Source organism: Drosophila persimilis, unplaced genomic scaffold (assembly GCF_003286085.1).
Source record: "Drosophila persimilis strain 14011-0111.01,24,50 unplaced genomic scaffold, DperRS2 tig00000579-arrow-pilon, whole genome shotgun sequence".
Taxonomy (NCBI): domain Eukaryota; kingdom Metazoa; phylum Arthropoda; class Insecta; order Diptera; family Drosophilidae; genus Drosophila; species Drosophila persimilis.
In genome coordinates, this window is record NW_020825322.1 from 1,827,460 (window position 1) to 1,843,948 (window position 16,489).

Sequence of the window (16,489 nt, forward strand, 5' to 3'; positions counted from 1 at the left end):
GTGTATTTCTGAGGGTCGGACTGCTAAAGGTCACACTGCTAAAATTTTTGCAAGCGTCCAGACGTGCGTTCCGATCGCGGAATTTGTCAGTTTTATTTTTTTGTGTGCGATTTCGTTCTGCCTGCCAAACGCCAAACGCAGCGACCGAACTGAGGAGCAGGAGTAAGTCCGATCGGCTGAAGTCGACCGAATGTCGAAATGAAGCGTGACGACAGGGCGAATGTGCTCAGCGCAACGAAAAGTGGGCGCGAGTGATTCCGAGAAACAGATTCGATTCCCAATTTGTCGTGTCGTTCTCTCGAGCTCAAGAGAACGAAAACAACGCGAAGTAAAAGTGAAAACGTGCAAAAGGCATAGCGCAAAAGAAAAACAACAACAAACTAAACTTCGGAAAAAATGTGCGACACGGCGGCAACAACAGCTACACCAGTGGTGGCAGCTACAACTGTGGGAGCGGCTTCGGTGTCTGGCACTGGAACCAGCCAGGGAACGGCAGCGGCTACACCAGCGACAGCAGGAGCCACACCGCCAGCTACAACCGCATCGAAACCCGAGCAACAGCGGGCGCGACAAAACTGCTGTCGCCTCTGCATTGCCCCGGCCACGGAATGCATTTCGATCATCAATAGCTATGCGGCCGACAAGGAGCCGCTATCGACAAAAATCCACAACTGTGTGGACATCAAGGTGAGTGGAGAAGTGTACGAGTCTTTTTTGGGGCTTGATGCATCCCAACGAATGGATCGTCCAGTGCACACGTAATCGGTCGCTGCCGCTGTCGTCATCCCACATCCAAATCTACCCCAGTTCCGTTCCCGAACCCAGTTGTATAGCAATATGTACACACATTTCCCCTCAAACCCATCGGAGAAGTAGGCGGATCAGGCATAGGCCCTGTTCCAGGCCCCAGCCACACCCGAGGGCAGCATGATGAGATTTCTTGTGGTTGTGACGGATTTTTGTAGCTTTCGTGGAAAAATTTGTTGGTTGCCTTTTCGCTTTTTTTCTCGGTATGTGCATATGGCTATGTGTGTGTGAGTGAGTGTGAGTGTGCATCTGTGTGTTTGTGTTTGCGAGTGTTCTGGGATGGCGTCCCTTGTCATCAACAAATCGACGGCGGCAGCGTCGTCCAGCCATGGTTGGCTGGAGTTTCATTCCGAAGAGCATCCGAAAAGTGAGGTTACGGATGAAGCCCAACCACAGGCAACGGCCGCAGCCACAGCCACAGCCACAGCCACACCGTTGTGCAAGCGCTGGCGACGCCGACGACGACGACAACGATGAGCGAACGAACCGATGGCCACCAACAAAAAAAAAAAAAAAAAAAGCAACCAGCCAACCCCGCCTACCTTTTGCTTCTCTTGCTCCTCTTCCTCCTCATCCGTCGAGTTCTCTGTGTGTGCGTTGGGTGTATTTGTGTGTGTGTGTGTGTGTGCTCGCGGTGCTGTCCATGCTGTGCCTCGCCGCATGGTCCGTGTCGGGTTGGGTCTGGTCTGGTCTGGTCTGGCCACGCCAGGGCCTGGGGTTTCTGTTTCACTCACTGCCAAGTCACGATGCCTCGATGACGCGACAGCAGCGACCGACCGAATGGAATGGTATGGACTGGAGTGGATTGGCTAGAGGGGCATTCATTGGTATTGGTGCACACAACCCGACCACAATCTGCTTTTGTACGCTGGCCCGCCGCTCTGCCGCTGCTGGCTCGCTGGCTGGCTTGCTGGCTGCTTCATCATAATCAACTTGAACGAACTCCCTGCCTGCCCCGACCCGGCACACGGTACACTCGGCCTGGCATGGCATGGCATGGCACGGTCTGCGCTGCCCTGCTGGCAATCGATTCTTCCAGTGCTTTGTGAGGTTAGGAATGATCCTGCCTCCTTGCGGAAGAAGTGCATCTCTTTTCTAGCTTTTATTTTTGTTTATTCTTTGTATTTACCAAAATATTTAGGTCTCGTTGCTTGTTCTTCTTCGACATCGTCTTCTTCTTCCTCTACTTTTGCTTTTGCTTTTGCTTTTTCCCCACTTCTACTTCTACTTCTGCTACTGCTGGTTGGTGTTGTTGTTGTTTTCTCTGTTCTGGGCTCTTGTGCTCCAGCTAAACAGAAGGAAAATATGCGAAGCGAATGGCCAGCACAAAGCATAAAGCACAATGAGCGGCGCACTGGTCGAGGCCGAGCGTCGCTGCTGCCGCTGCTGCTGATACATGGCAGCTGTGTATGTGTGTGTATATGTGTGTACTAGAGATGTGACGTATGGATGCGTATGTGTGTGTGTGTGTGTATAGCTCTGCCTGGACAGGCACGCTCGCTCGCCCAGGCAAACCAACGGCAATTACATATAATTTTGTTGTTGCTTGTGGATGCTTCCTTCCTTCTCACATTCCCTGGAATTTTAGAGAGCATGGATGGGCTCAAGGAAATCTTGGAACAGCAAAAGCAGAAGCAGCTGCTGCCGCCGGTTGCTAGATTTCAATCTGCCGCCGCCGCTGCTGTGCTGTTCCTCCTGCTGCTGCTACTCCTGCTCCTCACGGCCCAGGTCGTGCTCGGTCCTCTCAGGCATAGGCATCCAGTCCACAATCCATCCATCCGTTTATACCCCCACCTTTTGATTGCTTCCTGCCCAGCGCTCTCTCTCTCTATCTCTTTTTCTCTCTCTGACTCTGCTCTCTCTTTCCGCGCGTGCGTCCTTTGGCTGGCTTCCATTTGGATGACGACGACTATGATGGTGGAGGACACTCTTCCTCCACCGGTGGCCCTCTTTAAATGGAAACATGGGCAAGAACCAGAACCAGAACCAGATTTTGTGTTGGCTTCACTAGCTTCGTTTATTGATTCTGTCAAGAGCCGGTTAGGACCATGCCCGTGCTCGTGCCCGTGCCCATGCCCGGCACTGGCGCTGGCTCTGCCCCTGGGCCCAGTTTGTGTGGCCCTCATCGTCATCCACTTTGTTTTTTCCTTTTCTGTTTCGGTCGCTCGGCAGCACACAAAATGGTTGCCCCCGACTGTGGCCTGCGCCCCCGGCATCGACATCGTTGTCGCCATCGCCATCGCCATCGCCCGCACTCGGCGCACGTTGCTGCTGCGTGTGCTCTACCCTGCTCTGGGGCTCTGGCTATGGCTATGGCTATGGCTATGGGCTCTGGTGGCTTGGTCTGCTTTGGGCTCGATTTCATGGCAATTGCTCTTCATACACGAACACATACACAGACACAAGCACAGCCACAGGCAGAGGTACTCTCGCACAGGCACAGGCAACGGCAACGGCAGATGCAGAGCACAGCACAGCAGAGGCGAACCCGACGACGATGACGACGACGACGACGAACCGACCGACCGAGCATTTGGGTTGGCGTCATCGCTAGCTCGACTGCTTCTGCTGGCTGTGGCTGTGGCTGCGGGCTGGGCTGGCTGGCTGGCTGACTCTTGCTCTGTTCTCGTTATCTGGAGGCGGACCACATGCTCTCCGCACAAATACACACACACACAGAGGTAAAGAAGCATATAGGTACATGGACAGTGCAAGTGGCAGGGAAACAGGGAGGTGACACATACACACACACACACACACACACACACACAGAGAAGACAAAGGCAGGCCGGGGCCCAGGCCCAGGCCCAGGCCGGACCGGGTACAATTCGAGTGGTTTCACCTTGGGCAAACTCTGGCTATGGCTATAGCACTTGGCTCTTCACGCAGATTACCTGATGGGCATGGGCATACAAACAAGAAGAAGCCGCTGCTGCTGCTTCAGTGCTTCAGTTTTTGTTGTTGTTGTTGTTTTTGTTGCCGTTGCTGGCGGCCTGGTTGGCTTCTCTTCTTCCTGCCTGATGCCCGATGCCTGGGTGCCCGTCGTCGTCGTCGTCGTCGTCGTCGTCGTCGTCGTCGTCGTCGTCGTCTGCCGCCTGCATCCCGCATCGAATTTCGTTTGCATCATCATCAGCACATCTCTCCACCATTTTGTTGTTGCGTTGGTTGGTACACATATTTCTGCTGCTGCTGCTGCTGATGATGATGATCCCCAGGTGGAAAACTTTCTCTGCCCAGACCCAGACCCAGAGCCAGTGCCAGTGCCAGACGGGGGGCACAGCGTGACCGAGCGGTTACGTGCGCATGCCTCGGTCTCGCATCTCTTCCAGCTTCTTCAAGCCTCAGCCTCAGCTCCAAACTCCAGGCAGCGGCAGTGCCCACGTAAGATGATGAGAATCTGATAACATAAAAAGAGGATGCAGAGAAGAAGCCTTTGAGACACACACACACACACACATATGTAATGATTCGATGTGCGTGTTTGTGTGTGTATGCGGCTCGGCTCATAAAAATCCAAGATGGCCGTTGGATTCACTTGCTCCTCTCTAGCAGCCATCCATGGAATGGAGCCACAACATAAAAGAATATCCTTAGAATAGAGCTACCCATAACGTTAAATGAAAGAGAACATAAATAGAGTACCCCTAACGCCATTGAATGCGATCGATCAGCTGATGGTAGAAATATTTACATAATATCGCTGATATATACCCACAAATCTTTGGTGATTGTTCATTTCAATCGTCTTCCGCTCGCTCTCTCGCTCACTCTCTCCCTCACTCTCTCCGATCTCCTGCTCCTGCTCCTGCTACAATATATGAGGGTAACATTCTTCTACGTCTTCACCTTTTGTGTGTGTGTGTGTGTGTGTGTGTGTGGACGTGGACAGGACGCGCGCTCTCTTTACCTCACACAGCAAACGAATAAGGACACAAAAGGAGAAGCGCGCAGCAAAACCCGTTCGTGGCGGCGTGGCTTGTTGGTTGGGACTGGATGGATGGACGGCGGAGGAGCAGCAGTTGTGCTCTGGGATGGGATGCCTGCCTGCCTGCCTGCCTGCATGCCGTCGCCCTACTCTGTCCTTCTCCGCTGGCTTGGTTGGTCGTTGATGATGATGTTGATGATGATTGCACCTGGTCCGCCAGCTGGTGGACTGCACCGACACCATGTTGGCGGCAGCTGCTGCAGTTCTTCTTCTTCTCTTGCTTTCGTTTCTCACACACACACACACACACACACACACACACACACAAATAGTCGGGCTGTACAGTTATTTGGATGACATATCAATATCTCCCTTCATTTGGACGACTTTCAAAAAGAAGGTCTTGGGCTGAAAAAAGGTTTCCAAAATATTGATGTATATGGACGAATCCATGTATAGAATGCATGTAATTGTATTTACATATGTATGTATGTACATATGACATGTATATTCCCAACCTCAAAGCGAAACTTTAATGGTTAACGTGAGTGTGTGTGCGTGTGTGTGTTTTGCATGGGATTGTGGTTATGTCTGGTCAATAGGCAGGTCCCCCCAATTTCATATTAAAGTGCAGTTTCCAGCTTAAATGTATAGCAGGGGGTGGAACTGTGGACTGTGGAGTTGGGGACTGGGAACTGCCTGCATCCAAGTGCAATCCATCAGAATTTGGAGAAAGAGATGTGCGGAAACATGGCACGAATGTGGCGACACAGTCAGTTCTGGTGTGGGGTGTATAAGGTGAATGAACAAACATATTATCGGAAGAAGAAGAAGCAGAAATCCCATCCAAAACCCCCCACCCACTAAAGCCAAAATACATACAAGTCTTGCTACTTGTTGGGGATGGGATGGAGGGATGGAGCGAAGTACTTGCATACATAAGATTTCGCACACACACACAAGAAGAGATGGTAGTAGTATATAAGCAACATGAGGGAGTCAAGTGGAATGGGCTGATTCGAATTCTTGTGTATTGGGGCCTGGCTTGGGTGGCCACAATGAATCGCCATCACCGCCGCCGGCTTGAGAAAGCGCAGAATGTGCTCTGGAGGGGTGGTAGAGAGGGTTTGCGCTCTATGTTACTTATTGAATTCTTTATTCACACACACACATTCAAAATTGTCTTGCCGATAACCAATAATAACAGCTAATGACGGCTAATGATATCGATAACCAAAGTGCAACACTAGTGATGTCGATAGCCAGAATTCATATCGATATGATTTTTGAGACCACAACAAGAATCTACATGAGCGATACTTACATAGTATATAGGAGGGCACGCACAAGTATTGTTGTTACATATAGAAGGCAGCGGGAATACACACACACACACACACACAAACAGTGCGCACGCAAACAGTGTTATCGGGCAGAAGGACATTTCATATGATTGGCGGCGCATTGTGCGTGTGTAAATGTGCGCTCTGAAAGGAGAGGGGACTGAGACTGGGAGTGGGAGTATGGGGCGCTGCAGCAGTTTTGCTTGCATATAATTATAAACAGGTCATTGACATTAATGGGGGGTGGCTATGATAGCTGGAGGATGCTGCTGCAAATGCGAATGCGCCTACCTGCATTCATGCTCTCCGCCTGACTGGACACACCAAACCGTCGGTGGGGATGAGGGGAATGGGATGGATGCAATCTTAAAGCTTGATTCAACTTGTAATTTGTGTATTTGTTTTTTTTTTGTTGTATTACAGATAACACCACAAGATCGGCTGTCACTTCAGATCTGCCACGCCTGCATCAGTTACCTAAACTCGTGGCAGAGCTTCAAGAATCGGTCGGTTAGCGCACAGAACAAACAGCGGCAGTGGCTGGAGGCCAACAAGAGTAAGCTCCTCAGCTATTTGGATTTGAACAGTGCCGAGAATGGAGGAGGTCATCAGCAGCATCACCATCAGAACCAGCAGCAGCATCATTCGGAGAATGAGATCGATTTGGAGAAGCCATCGGCCGCCCAAATATTGGACGGCATACCCTCGCTGAAGAAACGCAAATCCCTAACAGTCTATGTGAGTCCTAAACCGCAACAACAACAACAACAGCATCAGCAGCAACCGGCCAGATTGACGGCGACGGCTACGGCGACAGCAACCTCGTCGCAACAGCAAACCCTGCAGACCCTTCTATTGCAGGTGCCAACGATAACGGTCAGCTCCTCCTCCACCACACCAGCATCTGGTGGTGGATCAGCATCAGCAACAGCAGCAACAACAACAGCAGCGGCCGCAGTATCTCAGCAGCAGCAGCGCCAGCATCAGTATCGTAAATATCAGCAACAGCAGCAGCAGCAGCGGGGCAAACAGATGATGCACCAACATCAGCAGCAACAGCAGCAACATCATCAACAGTTGCAGCATCATCAGCTTCTGCTGAAGAGACGCCAGCGACAGGCGGGGCGACGTCCTGCTCCTCAACCTACTGGTCTGCCTGGACAGCGAAAATTTAAGCCAAGAGTGTATTTACCCTTGGATATAGCAGTGCCACCATTGCCGCCACTTCCAGCACCAACAACAAGCACTGCTGCTGCTGCTGCTGCTGTTGCTTCAGCACCAGGAGCAGTGCAAATTCTGGCTCCCGCTGGTGCTAACCATCCGGTTCTTCATGCTGCTGAAATACTGCCACCGTCTGCTGCCACTGTGATGGGGGGGAATCTGCCGTTGTCGCTGCCACTTGATTTCAGCCAAAGTACCAGCAAGAACGTCTTACCGTCCACGTCCACATCCACGTACAGCCATAGCACCACCATAGCTCACGCCACCGCTGCGGCTGCGGCGGCGGCATCTGCATCTGCTACCGGCATCTCGTCCGTCTCCGTCTCCATGCACCAACATGCGACAGCACCGCTGCTAATGCCGGTGACTCTGCAGAGTGCCGCACAGCAATTGCGATTTTTCAGACGCTACTCCTATAATGTAATTGTATCGTGCATTCGAAACGATTCCTTTCGTGTCCCCCCGCCTTCCCACAATCTCCGTGCCCTTTCCCCTTCCCCATGCCCATTACCCTACCCTACCCTACCCTACCCTACCCTTCTCTTCCCACCTGAGACACAACTACAATTTTTTACAGGAGATAATTTCGATATTGTTTTCGTTTTTGTTTTGCTTTTGCACTTCACTTCTCTACCTGTTATCCCGATATATCCCATAATGCTGCCCATCACAATCATTATCGCTCACGATAAAAGACAACTCTGGGCTAACGGGTATCGATAGTCGGAGCTAAGGCCCGGCTATATATTTCATTGTTATCGTATTTGATTCGTATTTGATTCATTTACCGGCCGATCCTCTAACCTTATCTTCTTGCTCCTTTCTTTTTCTTCCATTTATTTATTTTGAAACCATTGAAACAAACTTTAGCCACTGCCCGCAATTCCCATCAAGGATGAGCCCATTGACACAGATGATGACTATCAAATGAAATCGCTGGACGAATCCGATGACATGGTCGATCCCACAATGTTCCTAGAGCGCTCCGAGCACGAGGGCGATGTACCATTAATGGTAAATGCGAATTTCTAGTCTTTATTAAAAAGTTTTCTAAATTCACACTACATTTTCTCCGTCACAGACCTCCGACTATGATTATACGGCGCAGCATGGTGTGAACGCAGAGACGGCGGCCGCCTCGCTGCCACCAAATGCTGTGGCTAATGTGGCCGCCGCCGGGGACTCGAAGGTGGCCAGCTGCCGGGCATGCAGCCTCCAGTTTTCGACACGTGCCAATGCCAGGCGCCATGAGCGAAATTTGCACCCAAATCTGTTCCAATTGTCGACGGACTCGCCCAACAATACGCCCATCACAAAGCCCACCCCGGCACTGGCGGCTGCATTGGAGATTCAGCGTGCCGCCGCCGAAGCGGCCACCGAGGAGGCCAGCAAAGCTGCAGGCGCTGCCGGGGGTAATATATCGACCCAAAAATACCGTCAGGTGGTGATGAACGCCTTCATCAAGTGCGAGGGTGGGGGCTTCAACTATGACAGTCCCGAGCAGTACCAGCCGCTGCTCACCCGCGACAAGGTGGAGTTTATCGAGCAGAATTACGAATTCCTGGAGCAGTACCAGACGATGACATGTCGCTGCTGCGACAAATACTTCAGTACGTACAAGAACTTTATGGCGCATGTGCGTAAAAAGTATCCGCTGTTGCCGCGCAATCTCTGCTTCAACTGCCTCAAGATGAACGAATCGAAGGCTCTGTTCATTTCCCATCTCAAGAAGCGCAACTGCATCAATCTATTTCGTGTGCTGAACGCCCTGCGCGGCAAGCAGCCAAATTTTCACCCCTCATCGGACATTGGATCGTCGTTCGGTGGAGAGACCACCACCACCACCACAACCATAACCAGTCCCAATGTCGTTGTACCGCTGCTGCTGGATAACAGCTCGAGCGGCGAACGGCCGGAGAAGCTGCGCGCCAAGGAGCTGCTGGTGAATAAGCTTTACGAGTGCAAACTCTGCCCGAAGGGCTTCCGCACCAAGCACGAGTTTCGCACCCATGTCTACGACAAGCATGCGGATGTGCAGCGCAAGGACAACAACTCGATTCAGTGCAGCTTCTGCGGCCTGGACTTTGCCGATCCCGTCGACAGGCGCCGCCACTACAACAACATGGACTGCATTGTTCGCCTACGCTGCATGACGTGCGACGCCAAGGTGGAGACGCATCAGCGTTTTCTCGATCATGTCTATCAAGATCATCTGGGGGGCATAAGCAGCGACAATGCCTCCACTGTGAGTGGATTGGGCGGCGGCGGAGGCGGCGGTGGCAGGAGCAGCAGCAGTATTGAGAACTCGCCCGGGAAGCGGAGTTTACTAGGGGCTCTCGGGATCGGTGTTGGCTCCCCCGCCGATGAGTCACGCACCGGCAGTGCAGCGGCGACAGCGGCAGCCGTAGCACCCAATCAAACCTCCACGCCAAAGCCGACATCGGGAGGTGGGGCGGGCACAACACCTGGCTCCCTGAATCGTGATGCTGGTGGTGCACCGAAATCGCAGTATTTTTCACGAATGCCCCAGGTATGCCCCATCTGTGGCCAACAGTACAACAACTACAACAACGTGCTGCGTCACATGGAATCGAAGCATCCAAACAAACTCCCGGAGACCTACAAATGTGTGCGCTGCGGCCTGGGCTATCCGAGAATCTCGTATCTGCGAGAGCATATGATCAACGTGCATGGCGTGGACAAGAATCGAAATTCGGGCGGCTTTGAGTACATTGTGAATGCGGATGCCGTGAAGCTGGCCGATGGCAGTACACCGAATGTGTCCACGGGTCGTTACGACTATGTGATGAAGGATCTGATGTCAATAACAAATGGTGGGACACTCGGTAATTAGGCTTAGTGTGTAGACGTCCTCCTCCTCCTGTACCGTAGCCATCTCTCTGTTCATCTCGTACTCTCTAGTAGCATTTTGATTTAATCTATAATTTAATGCTTTCTCGTGTTATTGCTTAATCGAAACCCCCACCCCAACCCAAATCGAGGCTAATCCTGTTTCTGTGCTGTATTTTGTGTGATAATTCCAGATGATGACGAGGAGGAGACCGGCAGCATGGCCAAGAAGATACGCCTGGACGATAGCAGCAACAACAGCAGTCTGGTGGGTGGGGTGGCCAGCCAGCAAAAGGAATGCCCCATCTGCAATGCACTGTTCAGCAACAATATCGGCCTGTCGAATCACATGCGCTCACATTACACGGCCTCGAGTACCGTGAACGCTGCTCTGGTGGCGGCCAATCGCATGACACCCAAATCCCTGACCATAACCGCCGCCCCAGCCATAGAGACGGTCACATCATCGGCCTCAGTCGATGTTGACGATGACGAGGGCGTTATGCCGCTCGAATCCGGAAATATTATGGCCAGCGTCAGCGGTGGCAGAGGTGTTGCTTCTGCTTCAGCTATTGCTGCTGTGCCTCCTGCCATGGTTAATCAGACGCCTCAAGAGCAGGCCGTCTTTCGTCGCAGCCTGGACCAGGCGGCGGATCGTCGCTTCCGCCGGATGCGTTGCCGCATCTGTCAGCGGCGTTTTAGCTCAAAGAAATCATACCGCTATCACATGCTCACCGACCATCAGGTGCAGAATGTGCAGTTTATCAAGTGCAAGCTGTGCAATGCAGAGTTTGCCTACGAGAAGGGTCTCAAGGTGCATCTGTTCAAGGTGCACGGACGGGCCATCAAGGATGAGATGATTGTGAAGCAGTTTGAGTGCGATGTCTGTTCGATTGTCTACAGCTCGGAGCTGGAACTGAAGCAGCACAAGCAGAGCGTCCATAAGCTGACATCCGTGTCGGTGTCTGCATCCGCCTCGGCATCGGCTTCGGCTTCTGCCTCGGCATCCACATCCTCGAAAATCGATGATGATTCTATGATGATGGAGGACATCGGTGGCAATAGAAGCCGTCACCATCATCAGCAGCACAGCAAGGCATCTGGCGATCTGGCCGATCAGTCCATCATCTCCGCCATGGCTGCCACCGCCACTGCCAGTGCCACAACGACGCCGCTCTACTGGTACCAGTGCAAGTACTGTCCCTCCAACTTTAACACCAACAAGAAGCTGGCCATCCACATCAACTCGCACGATGAGTTCGACTCGAACGATTACTCGTGCAAGGACTGCGGCAATGTCTACAGCGGCCGCAAGAGTCTATGGGTGAGTTTTGGCATCTGTTTGGCACAACCATTCACCGATTATCGACTTATACTGATTGTTTGGGATGTGATCTCTCTCCCTCGTCGCAACAGGTTCATCGCTACAAAAAGCATCCGCAGGTGCCGGACCCAATCGAGTGCATGCTGTGCCGCAAGGTGTTCTTTGACCATCAGATGCTGGACAATCATACGCCGACCTGCAACCGTAAGCCAATTACCGCCACGGGGGCGCATCAGCAGGAGCTGCAGACGCAGTCAAATCAGACGCAGGGTCGGGCCGTATTTAGGCATAAGACTGGCGACGATGACGACGAGGAAGAGCAACAGCAGCATCACCAGCAGCAGCAACAGCGTAACCATCAGGAGGATGCTGGCGATGGAGGAGCAGTAGCAGCAGCAGCTGCTGCCGCTGCCACATCGAGCGGCACCATCAGCGGTGTCAGTACCAAAAAGATGCGCATACCGGAGGTGGCCTGTACAATTTGTGGCGCCAGATTCACTGATCAGGAGCACTTTAGCAAGCACATACAGAAGCATGAACAGGATCTATATGTGGATAATCCGCTGGCAGCGATGTTCGACGATGGGCCGGCGGATGCGGCCCAATTTAAGGTGGAGGGCCAGAACGAGAACGGGGAATACGCGTGCGATATGTGCACGAAGACATTCCCCCTGGTGATTGCACTCAAAGTGCATCGCAAGTGGCATTTCAGAGGTGATAGCAAGCAGGTGAGCGTTTTTCGGCTTGTGCAGCGAGGAGAACGAAAAAGAACCAACCAAAGCGTGGATGATGCTGATGATGATGATGAGAGATGCCTCCGCACCAGTCGCAAAAAACACAATCAACATCTCTATCTCTTTACTTGATCAATCTATATTAATCTGTTTGTTTCTTCTCTCCTCTCTCCTTCTCCTTCTCCTCGTCCTCCCTCCCTACTCTTCCTATCCGAATGTAGAACCACATCGACAGCGAAACGACGAATATCAACAACAACAACAACAACAATTCGGTGAACAACTCCACATCGATGCTACGGGAGCTGCATGCAGTGGGTCTGACGCCCAACCAACAACAGAAGCAACAGCAGCAGAACTCCACGTCCACGCCGAACAACAACAGCAGCAGCAACAACAGCAACAGCAGCAAGAGCAGATCAATGAAGCGTAAACGTGAATTGAAATGCGAATACTGCCCCTCGACATTCATCAGCAACAACAACCTGCGACGCCACATGTACGAACTGCATAAGCACGAGGTGAGTAGCCTGCCAGCACCGCCCGTGATTGTGGTAGATGACCCGCTCTGCTGTCGACGTTGTGGCAATATCAAATTCGAGACGAAAGAACTGTGGATCGAGCATAAGCTGGCCGATGCGAAGGTGGTGCGACCATTTTGTCCCTTCCAATGGGGCTGTGACATGTGCGGCGAGTACTTGTCGCGCAAGGAGAAGCTCATGAATCACATCAATAATCATTTGAAGGAGGATGTCATTGTGCCAGTGGCCACACAAGGGGCCATCGACAGAGAACGAGCATCGACAGCATCATCATCATCATCGTCAGCATCGGCATCGGCTTCGGCATCCGAGGCAACAACATCCAAAGCAAAGGCGTCGTCCGTACTGGCGGAGCAACCCGGTGCCACACTGCAGAAGAAAACGGAGGAAAATGGTGGACTGGATGGAGCGGAGGCGGCGGTAAAGGCAGATGAAGATGATAGCGATATGGAGGATGCCGACAGCTCAGACGGTGATGAAGAAAGCTCTGGCACAGGGGATGAAGACGAAGACGATGATGACGACGACGACGACGACGACGACGATGATGACGACGAAGATGAGGGCGAAGACGAGGAGGGTGTGCCCCCACCAACACCTGCCACACAACTGTTGCCACAGCAGCAGCAACACAAACACAAAGCCAATATTGACAATGATGAAGATCTCGTCGAAGAAGTGATCAGCTCTGATGATGAAGAGCCTGAGGATGGAGGGGAAGTCGAGAGCGAAAGTCAAACAGAAAGCGAAGAGGACGATGACGAGGATGACGATGAAGACGATGACGACGAGGAAGAGGAACAGGGACAGGAACAGGAACAGGGCTCGCAGCCCCTGGTGAATGGCAAGTCGAAAGAGCATCAACAGCAAATCGATGAGATATTGCCCAGCTCCGACGACGACGAAGTGGGGGATGGCAATTTAGATGGCCATCTGATGGCCATTGATGACATTATTGAAGAAGAATATGATGAAGACGATGATATGGAGGAGGTGGACGATGGTGCAGTCCATCCAGATCCCGATGATGTCATCGAAGAGGTCGACGACGATGATGCGGATGAGGTGGATGAAGAGCACAATGTCGATGGGGGCGGCACATCCTCGGCCTCATCGTCAGAGAGTGAATCAACATCCACGACCACATCCAATTCGCATTCAACTGGTGAGCGGCGTAAGAAGGCTGGCGACCAGTCGTCAAATCCCAGCTTTACCTGTGATCTATGTCAACTTTGTTTCGATTCCCAGGAGCTTCTCCAGTCTCACATCAAAAGCCATTTCCTCAATGGTCCAAAAATCTCTGCCTCACAAGCAACAAGCAATGCAACAGCAACAGCAACGGCAACGGCAACGACGACGACTGTGTCGAGCAATTGTAACAACAATGCGTCGACAAAAACCTCGAAGCAGCCCTCCCCAGCCAACAACAACCGACAAAGAAGTTCCGCCGCAGAAATGGGGGCCAGCGGTAGCAGCAGCAACAGAAATTAAGTGGATTATCATAGGTACTCGTATTATCCCAGTCGTTTGTCCCCACAATCATCCACGTCAGAATTCACACTTGAAACAACTTGTACAAAGCCAGCCCAATTATCGCTCATGAGCCAAAAGACCCTCCACTCTCCACCATCAACCACCACCACCACCACCACACAAAACAACATGAAAAACCATGCAAAATGATCATCAGAAAACGCATTCCATGCATTCAACAAGCAGCAGCATCAGCAGCTACAATATGTATGTATAGAGACAGTAGGAGATGGGGCGGGTAATGGGGGACTGCGTGCGTGTGTGCCACATATAGTAGAGTTTCTTCTTGCTTCTAGTCTTAAGGCATACCTTATACTATATATTATACATGCATATATCATCCGTAAAATTTATAAGATATATAAGATTTTTTTTTACAATGTTAAACTAGTTTTTACGCACGCACGCACACACACAAACACAAGAAGAAAACATACACACACACACATACACAGACGAAAGAAGAATGATGTGAGCACTGGGCGGCATATTTTAGGCTTTAGGTTTTTTGCTTAAATAACCTATATATATCAAATATATAGCGTACATTTATAAGCATCTATGTAGGAAGTACGTACGAACACACCTCAATTATTAAGCAAACGTTTATGACGTCACCAAAGGAACACACAAAACAAAACAAAACATAACAGCATAAAAACCCACAAAAACAACAAAAAAAACACACAAAACCATACAAAATACAATATGAAAAGGATTGGAAAAGAAGAGAATATAAGGATATAGTCGTCCCAGAGCTCAGTTAGATATAGTTTTAAAGATCATAAATTTCTAAGTATTTCGCACACACACAAACACACACGAAATGGTTTAGAAAACCAAAAACTCTCTACTCGATATATATATATATATACATCTATAATTAAATTTTTTTTTCGGAATGGTCAAAATAGTGATTTACAGTACAGAAAACCGAGAGCATCACAACAGAAAAATACCCAAAAAAGAATTTACTTTGGGAATGTAATGTAATTTAATTTTTTTTTTTTTTTTAGAACATATTTTGATGTCCTTTTTTTATATTTTTTGTTTAAGAGCCTGCTGGGGCCATGAAACTCCTACCTGAAATATTTGTTTTAATCATTTAATTAGGATTTATTAGATCTAGAAGAGTAAGACAGTAAGAACATGCACAAAAATATATATCTATACAAATGCGAGAAATACATAATTTTATTTAGTTTTTTTTTTTGTTTGTTTTTTTTTTCCAACAACTTTTCAATGGCTAGGAGAATTGAACAGACATAAAATTCGATTTGATTCACTGATAAATCCCATGCAATGCCATAAAATACCAAATACGAAACATATATAATAATGGTAGCTTCTTCAAGCCGTACTTCTTTATTCCAAACAGCTCAAACATTTGTCTCTTCAGCCTTTAACCCAAATGCAGCTCGAGCCCACCCATGACGCCTCTGTTCTTCGAGTTTCGCTCCAACTGGAAACCGAGAATTGTGGGACAGTTGGTTGTTGCAGATTTCGTTACACAAAAAAACACATCTAGTCAGACAGAAAGCGTGATCATCGTCGGTCAAGCCGTGTCAGTCGAATCAGCCGCGGAGTTAATTATTGTGGCAATGGAACGCCGCTACATAATATGAAGCTCGCATTGCCAAGACTTCAAAAATTGTTATAAAGGGCAGCAATCCAGTGTCCAACTTGAAGCGTCATGCAACGAAAATGTTCGAGGTGATGGAAATACTGAAGTCCTCGATTCTGAAGGACAACAACGATGGTCATTATTGTCTCGCAATGGACATCGGTGTTGGACACATCGGTGCTGCGCGATCACTTGAAGAATGATAAGCTGTGGACTCTTTCGTTGAATGGCTCCATTCCCGTAAAGAATCGACAAGAAATTGTAAACCCATTTAATTCTCAGCGCCATCGGAAGCGCATTTGGTTGCTCTTACATACTGTTAGACGTGTTGGCCTAAATCTGGTCGATGCTAATCATTTGTTGCTGCTTGACCTGCACCGCAGTCCGCTGTTGGAAGGGCAGGTCCAGGATCGCATCTATCGCGAGGGGCATAAAAAGGATGTCACGATACATAAGATGGTGTGCATGGATGCAATCGAGCAGCGCATTTTGGCTTTGCCAGCAACATAAATTGGAACTGGCCAATGACAAAGTAGTGGCTAGCTCCAATTTATGCAATTGCTGCAAAGCGGAAATGCGCTGCTCG

The 16,489-nt window shown here is 50.2% G+C and overlaps 1 protein-coding gene across 3 annotated transcripts; it reads left to right on the forward strand.

Annotated features, from left to right (window-relative positions):
• The first annotated feature begins 60 nt into the window (after positions 1-60).
• Positions 61-15,130, forward strand: LOC6598137 (zinc finger protein hangover). 3 transcript variants are annotated; one of them, XM_026990491.1, is made up of 9 exons: positions 61-687; positions 6,499-6,813; positions 8,167-8,310; positions 8,378-10,130; positions 10,341-11,470; positions 11,563-12,198; positions 12,426-13,140; positions 13,177-13,911; positions 13,995-14,191. In XM_026990491.1, the coding sequence occupies exons 1-9, from the start codon at positions 397-399 to the stop codon at positions 14,123-14,125; spliced, it is 5,850 nt and encodes a 1,949-aa protein (XP_026846292.1). In that variant the 5' UTR covers positions 61-396; the 3' UTR covers positions 14,126-14,191. The 3 variants fall into 3 exon arrangements, with proteins under 3 accessions (XP_026846292.1, XP_026846290.1, XP_026846291.1); XM_026990489.1 differs by having other exon boundaries at positions 8,378-10,142; positions 13,177-15,130; XM_026990490.1 differs by having other exon boundaries at positions 13,177-15,130.
• The last annotated feature ends 1,359 nt before the right edge of the window (positions 15,131-16,489 follow it).

Bases quoted from the DNA above. Each gene is read 5' to 3' on its own strand.
- LOC6598137 (XM_026990489.1), top strand. From the start codon at position 397: ATGTGCGACACGGCGGCAACAACAGCTACACCAGTGGTGGCAGCTACA. The intron at 8,311-8,377 runs GTAAATGCGAAT...TCTCCGTCACAG, and splicing joins AGGGCGATGTACCATTAATG to ACCTCCGACTATGATTATAC. The intron at 10,143-10,340 runs GTAATTAGGCTT...TGATAATTCCAG, and splicing joins AACAAATGGTGGGACACTCG to ATGATGACGAGGAGGAGACC.